The sequence below is a fragment of the Frankliniella occidentalis genome, unplaced genomic scaffold (assembly GCF_000697945.3).
Source record: "Frankliniella occidentalis isolate FOCC.00 unplaced genomic scaffold, Focc_3.1 Scaffold92, whole genome shotgun sequence".
Lineage (NCBI taxonomy): Eukaryota > Metazoa > Arthropoda > Insecta > Thysanoptera > Thripidae > Frankliniella > Frankliniella occidentalis.
In genome coordinates, this window is record NW_026267221.1 from 586,786 (window position 1) to 594,199 (window position 7,414).

The 7,414-nt window shown below is 54.2% G+C and overlaps 1 protein-coding gene across 1 annotated transcript in view; it reads left to right on the forward strand.

Annotated features, from left to right (window-relative positions):
- LOC113215422 (RNA polymerase II elongation factor Ell) overlaps window positions 1-7,414 on the forward strand; it is a 48,433-nt gene that overhangs the window by 16,005 nt on the left and 25,014 nt on the right. The window contains exon 2 of the mRNA XM_026435054.2: window positions 1,101-1,148. Within this exon, the coding sequence (XP_026290839.1) occupies window positions 1,101-1,148 (48 nt within the window). The remainder of the gene's footprint in view (window positions 1-1,100; window positions 1,149-7,414) is intronic.

Here is a 7,414-nt window from a genome sequence, read left to right on the forward strand (position 1 = left end):
AAAAATAAAAATAATCTAATAGCACCACTGAGCAAAACAACTTATGGCAGGAAATGTGCACAAACTTGTACTGCGAATCTTTGCGAGGGAGCAAAGACGAGCCCGAACAACTGTGCCCTGAACGCCGGTTGACCATGCTAAGTAAATTACTTTTTAAACTTTTATCTGCAACAAATCACAGTACTTAAGCTCGATGAAGCTGGGAACTCTCCAGTGTGGTTTTCCCGTTTTTAGAGAGGTGCTTGGATGTCTGTCACAATGAGCGCTCGAGCTGAACCGTATCGCTTTCGTGCTCGAGCCGAGCTCCCTAACCTACGATCTGCAGCCGCGGTCTTACGTTATACCGTGCTGTGATAGCGAGGGGGACCGTGCGGCATTGTCGCTTGTCACTTTTGACTTTGACAGCGCCGTGTCAGCAAGCCTTGGTGGAGATAAACAACTTTCGAGTATGCCAAATTAATTGCATGACAAAGTTGATCGTATAAGGAAGGCTGAGTGGTTGCAGAGAGGCTGGCTCAAGCCCGCCCCATTTGACTGGACTCTTAATTTGCTTCCGGTTGTCTCTTTTATATAATTGACATTTTTGTGGATTTAAAAAAATACAACTATCGTAATCGGGTCCACTGAAGTGGTGTTTAGACAGATAATTCGTTTAGCGCATCCGATGAGTGTTTGATTGTTATTTTATCATTGTTATGTAAATTGTGACATGTAGGCACAGTAGTAGCATTACGAGACTTGTATTGTTTTCTCAATAATGGCGTGCAGTACGGTCTGCTTTACCAATACCAATACTTATTGTATAGTGTGATGTATAGTCTTGTGCTTTCTGGACACCGCATGATATACATATTGAAGTGTGGTGTGTGTATTTTACCCAAGTATTTAAGTCATTTGCATTCTCCATACTGTTTGATTTTCTGGATGTCTTAAGGTTAAAATTTCTGAATTATACAGTTGAAGTCCAATACCTTTCTGCGTAGAGGAAATGGATTCAATGTGATTTATTAAGCTCTCTTTTGCCACGCATGTACTATGTACAAAATGCGCGTTGGCGCACCGATATTCGGTGTACGTAACGACCTGCCTCTCTGTTCCAGGCCAAGTCAAGCGGCTCGCCGTCTATCCAGTTCCTAGGAAATGAAGGGGTGAGTACATGTATCCAACGCCAACTTGTGTGGCGATACGTATACGATAGCGCCATTGGCGATAACAGCGTGACCGCGCCATGTCTGCTACGTGAGCGCCCCAGAATGCAAGCGTTTCGATAACTTCTGATGCGATATTTATTTTTTCTGGTCGGCCTGTGCTGATGCAAGGGCCACAAGAACAAGACTGCCGTCCTGTGCGCCCGTCTGTAGCCCTGCCTGCGCGAACAGTACTTTAACCTGATTTCCACCCACCCACATCTTTGTTTAAAAAATGATGAAACGAAGAAAGTATTTAGTTCTTGTGTTTCTGTGCGAATCTCGCAAATACGAGTTGACTCAAGAGAAACGGAAACTCTGCTCTTTCCCCCCATGGTATTGCATGATTCGCGTCAAATAATTAAAAGGAATAAACCATTTGTTGGCTCATTTTAAAGAGCAAGTTTGCAAAATGCCCAGAACAATATGTCGTTCCAAAACGCAAAACTTCAACATGCACATCGTTGAACAAGCAACGCATTTCTCACCTGATCCAGTTGCACACTTTGACGGTACGATAGTGCAACGCCCGCCCCGGCTGCGACGCATCATTTGCGCTGATGATGGAATGGTCACATCTCGCTTGTTTCGCGTGCCTGTCCGCTGCCTGTGGCCCAGTTTGTATTGTTTCAGCCGGCGGGTGTGTGGGGCGCGTTGTGTGCATTGCAGGCAGACTGGCCTGCTGCTGCCTCTGCACTCTGCACCCCCCCCCCGGCCGGCCGTGCCAGACCCCCCCCCCCCCTCCCCGATCCCGGCCGGCCGTGCCAGAGGCACTTCAGCCCAATTTGAATGTGATGGCGGTGAACTGGAGGGCGGTGAATTGGACAGGTTTCAATGGACGCGCTACGCATGCTCCCCTTCCCCTCTTCCCCCCACCCTTTCCCCCTCTCGGCTCGGACTAAAGCTCTGGCGGATGGCCATCACATCAAGCCACGAGAGCGTGATGATAGCTGGACCGTTGTAATATTAATATCTGAGATCGGTCTGCTAGAACGGGTGTTACGATTATGATCTCATTCCCATCAATTTCGAGCCGTTTAAAATATTGGCAAGAGTTACGCGCAAGAGGGCCCGTTTGACGTTAAATTCACTCTGGGTGTTTACAGAAGAAATCGTTGCAATGCTAGTTTTAAAATTGACACAAAACTCACTTCAATATCCTCGTCTAGTTTCAGGGCACACGCCAGAACCTTTTCTTTTCTATTGTGGTGATTCGAATTCTGTACTTTGCTTGAATTCGGGTGGAATTTTCGAAGAGTTAGCCTGCTGGCTTGCCTTCCAGTCAGGCTGGCTGGCCAGCAGCAGTACCAGCAGCAGTCCTGTGCTCCGCCACGCTCCGCCACGGCTGTGGTGGGCTGCCGGCCTGATTCCAAACTGGTTTGGCTGACCTCTCCTCTCGCTGTTGTCGCGTGGCGTGGCCAGGCGTTGCTGTATACAGGCAGGCGGCCGCAGGCGTGCTACAGGCGGCCTGCAGGACCAAAGACTACAGGCCACGGGCCACAGATGGCAGTTCACTAAACGACAGGCTTCGGGCTATAGGCATCAGTCTAGCGGTCACAGGCCACAGGCGAGGGTTATGATCGCTTCACATGCCAGACTCGAAATGAAAGCTGCCGGCGGTAATTTTTTTTCCCGGCCCCGCAAGGTGGTAGAAGCTGCACACCAGCACGCACGTTTGTTTGGGGGGGCGCTTATTGGGAGACCACGTTGCATACGCCCAGCTCAGCTAGCCAAAGCCGCGCCCGTCTCACCTGCGTATGTCTATGGGAACGCCCAGTCCACGTGAATAACGCGGAAAATTAGTTATCGATCAAGATATTTTGTTTCTTTTTCTCAAGCGCGCTTTGGTTTGGAGGCGCGTGTGCTCAATATACTAGAGGCAGAGCCATTTTTATTAGTCCTACGCGTTGTGTGGCAACCAAACCGCAACCCTCGTTGAGCGCCTCTGTTGTAATTTGTACCTGTTGCCCTGAAATTTTGAACATGCGGATACAGATTTAGCTGGACTCTGGTTGGCTGAACCTTGAGGTGTTCGCACCCAGTTCCTTCTTCGGTTTCGAGGAGCGCGGGTGAGAGAGGTCAGGTCGGCGCTGCTTGTCGGATTTGTTTGCGGCGATGCGATTGGCCCCCGCATGCATTAACCGCCGTGTACAGCTCCCTGGCTCCTTTCTCCTCTTCTCTTCTTACAGCCGTGCGAACAAGTCCTTGCGAATGGCTGGCGTGGGGTTGGTGCCCGGCTCGCGTAACTGTGTAACACGTGTCCATCCGCCCTGCTGGGGTAACACGTGTGCGTACCCGTGCGCGGTGCGCGGTCATCAATTTTATTGCTCGATATGAAGGTGCGCGGTGTGTCGATCGCGAAACTTTCTGGCCGTCAGACGCTGGGGCGTCTAGGCTGTTTCCTGCTGGTCGTGAACATTATTTTTTTTGTTTCGTTCTGTTTGTTTAGTTGATTCTGGTAGGTTCGTATCATAGTTATTTTCTTTGCGAGAAATTGCCATGTCGATAGATGCTGGCAGATCTCTTGAAGTGCCTTTTATAATTTTTTAGGTTTCAAGAAAATCATTGAGTATCAGTTTCACTATTTACTTACAGTTTATTGTTGTCTTTTCACTGTACGCCGCAGAACGTGATGAGGCGTCGTGCGAAATAAGGATTTAGCTTCTCACGTGTCGCCCGCTCGTGTGGCAGGGGCGCCCGGCGAAAGGGCGAAATGCGAGGCGAAATGTCTTGGGCGGCCGCCTCCCCCCGCGGGGCCAGGGCTCGGACAGACAAGTACAGTGGCCGCTGCGGTCGAAGACGTTCCAAACAAGCGTTTTATTTTTATTTTGCGTGTTCTTTTGCATTTTCCCCTCCCCCCAATCGGACGATGTTCAACTGTGTACCGAAGTGTCCGCCTAACGGAATGTCCTGAGAGTCCCCGGTTGTCTTGATATCAGAATTAGCCTCTCGCAACAGCCGGGGCCAACCAACACTACCCAAGGACGCGCCCCAGAACCGGTTGATATTGGTCATTTTTGGACCACTCCGCGGCCAGAGTTTGTTAAGTCTGGTTGCAACCGTATAATACGAGCCCGTGCTGATGACTTGCCTATTCGCACGGGGCCGTAAGGGATCGTCCAGAAAATACGTCCGTTTTACTCAGATGCATTCGACAAATTGCGGGAGCCCAGCGCCTGCGGAACTCAGGGTGGGCCACCCCGCCGTGCACGCATGCACTGAATGCAAGATGTTGCCTACCTATCAGGCGCTATGACACCTTGCACCTTGCGCTGGCTTGACTTAGTAGTTTCGTAGCGTCAAATGAAGGTCGTACTTTCTGGACGATTCCTATGGCGCCATGGCCAGAGACTGTAGGCAAACCCGTTCGCACCCGAGCATGCGGTCTTGTAATATGCATTTGCAACAACGGACGAGGGCACGGCGTTCATAAGAAAGAACGGCGCCGATGGTCCACTGCGTATATTGAACCGGCATCCGGCTTTCGTGATCCTACAATTGGAGCCCATGGCGGCGCACTCGCTGTATGCAACCGTTATTGGCCGGCCCTGTGGCCCCGCGGCGCGCCTCGCGCCTGCAGTCCCGGAAGTGATCCGGCTGCTGGAGGCTGCCGTATAGGCTGGCTGTGCGCGCAGTGTGGCGGTGGTGGCGGCGGCGGGGATCTCGGTGTATGAGAGATTTATTGACTGATTAGCAAAATTAGTGACTAGAGAAAGTCGCCAAGCGCATTACACACCCTGCCCGGCGAGTCTAGCCATCGCCACAACAGGAACGTCCGACGTGCGGATGAGGCTGAGAGGAATTCCTGCCGGAGAAGCGACGATAAAAACGTCCCTTCGTGCCTCGCCGCGTACCGCCAGCATCATCATCGTCGCCGTCGCCGCTGCCGCCGGCCTCAAGACAACCGCTGGGCCGACCACCATTTAGAATAAAGACCGCGCCGCATTAGGAAATAAAACCACACCTGGTTGAATCCAATCCAATCCTTAAAAATACCCTCGAAAGACTGCTCTCGTTCTCGGCGTCGTCGTGTCACATTTGCCGCACTTGTGTGTTGCCACAGCTGACCCCGCCCGAGCTTCGCCATTGGCTTTGCACGATAACTAAATGCGCATTGAGGCGGCGCGTCGCCCCACGCCACGGCGCGCCGCCACGACAAGTCACGGATACAGGGCCGCCTGACGTGCGGCGGGGCCCGTGTGCGCGCCCACGCTGCGAAATTAGTTCGAAATTGGGTGAGGTGGACGGACGGCCCCGCCCCGCCATTGGTCTTGTCTTGGCCGCAATTTTGTGGGACGCAAATCCCGAGTCTGCAAGAAGGGGTGGGAGGGGAGGCGGTGCGTGGGCGAGAGAATGAGCAGGGAGGATGCGGGGTTACTGTTTCTGTATACTTATGGCTGATCGCCCAGCCTGGCGCGGCGGTGGCCAGGCCGGGGCCTGGAGGCTGGGTTGGTCTGCCGAGTACCACCGAGGGGAAAAGAAGGCAGGGGGGAGGGGCGGGGGGCAGAGACTTGCTGACCTTCCGTGGCTCGACCGGGCTCGGCTCCGCGGCGGGGGTTCTGAGCTCGGCTCCGGCTCCGCTCGGCTCGGCTCGTCACAGCCTCATGCTGCTCTCTCCTGCTCGGCTATGATCTAACTCTGAAATGAACGGACCATGCCTTTGGTGGGCCCCATGAGCTCGCTGGGCTCTGCTCCGGCAGCCGAAAACAGTTTCCTCTGCTCGCAGCTTTTGCACTGGACTGGCTTCGCCCGTAGAGTGACCGCCACCTTCAGGGGAAGCCCCCCGAGGAAAGGTTGTGCGGCTGTCCTCCCTTACAAATGTGTATAGATGGAGACTGTCTTGAGACGAGTTTTGTATTGTTAAGACACAATAGATGCCACTGAGACTTCTATACGACGCTTTCTGGAGACCGTTTCAAAGACAGCATTGAAATCTCCTACTCACTAAAGAAAAGAGATACTTTTGAGACATTGCCAATGGCCCCAGCAGAACGTATATTTTCTGCATCTTTCCGGAGCGTTTAGGTCATCGAGTTTGGGTGGTATAACCTGACCAGTAGTACCACAAAATACTACTCTTCCACCCGTCCACTATCCGGTCGCCCGATAACGAATGTCTAAGCCTCCTGAAAGAGACCCGCCGCCCGCGCAGTGCGAACCCATACCAACGCCAAAGTGTGGCATGCGCCAGTACCGGTGCGTGTGCCGCGCTGATCGCGAGTGCCGAGTGCCGCACGGCTGCTGTTGGTTACTGCTGCCCCCCAAGGGCCCATCAGCGCCCAACCGGAACTGCGAGGAAATGCGCGTCGTCGTCGTCGCCAACGGTGGCGCGGCGGTGTGGCGCGACCATTAGGAGGCGGGCGACGAAGATTACGTTCTGCGGCGGGCCTTCCGTGTTGTATAGGCAAGCCCTCCATAAACAACTGCATGGAGTGTCCATAAACACACTTCGCAGCCGTTAGCGCGGCGCGCACCGTAAAGGTTCGACTGTCCGTCTGGCATGCTCTCCCTTCCATTTGCCATTGCAGTTTGGCCCCGCCATCACGAGAAAGGCTCTGTGACGCGATTCTTGACTATGGTCGTTCGTTGTTGCGCGTATACTTCTTTCATGTTTCTGGCATGTCTTTCGTCTCCGGGTGCGGGGCGCACGAGGAGGAGGAGGATGCAAGTGGGGCCAGTTTTCTCCAGCGAGTTTGGAACATGTCCGCGGTGGAAGTCGCCTCCCGCGGGTGCTGCGGGGTGTCTTGTGCGTTGTTCGTCTCGAGCGACGTCATGTTCCACTCTGATAGGTTTTGCTTTCGCGTCGAGGCGCCCTCGCCCTCCTCCCGCCGCCCCGGGCCCCGCCGGCCTGGCGAACGGAGTGCCTCGTAATGGGCGAGCCTAGCCGGGGACATCATCCATCGGGCAGCTCAGCGCTCTGCGGCGCTCTGCGGCCCTAGCAGCCTCGGCGGTCAGCGGCGGCCTTCGGGAACCCCCGGGCCTCGGGGCCCCGGCCGGGGCTGCGGCCGGGGAAGCCAGTCAACATTGATCCGTCATAGAGATAGCATGCGGACTTGCAGAGTTGTAGACAAAAGCCGTTCGGCCAACAAGCGGGTCGTGATTGGCTGCATCACCTTGCAGGAGGTCCCCGCCGTGCTCACTCAGGTGAAAATGAGAGCCAAAGTCAAAAGGGGGGCCTGGCCTATGGCACGGCCCGGTTGGGCCGGGCGGCAAACCTTGGTCCCAGC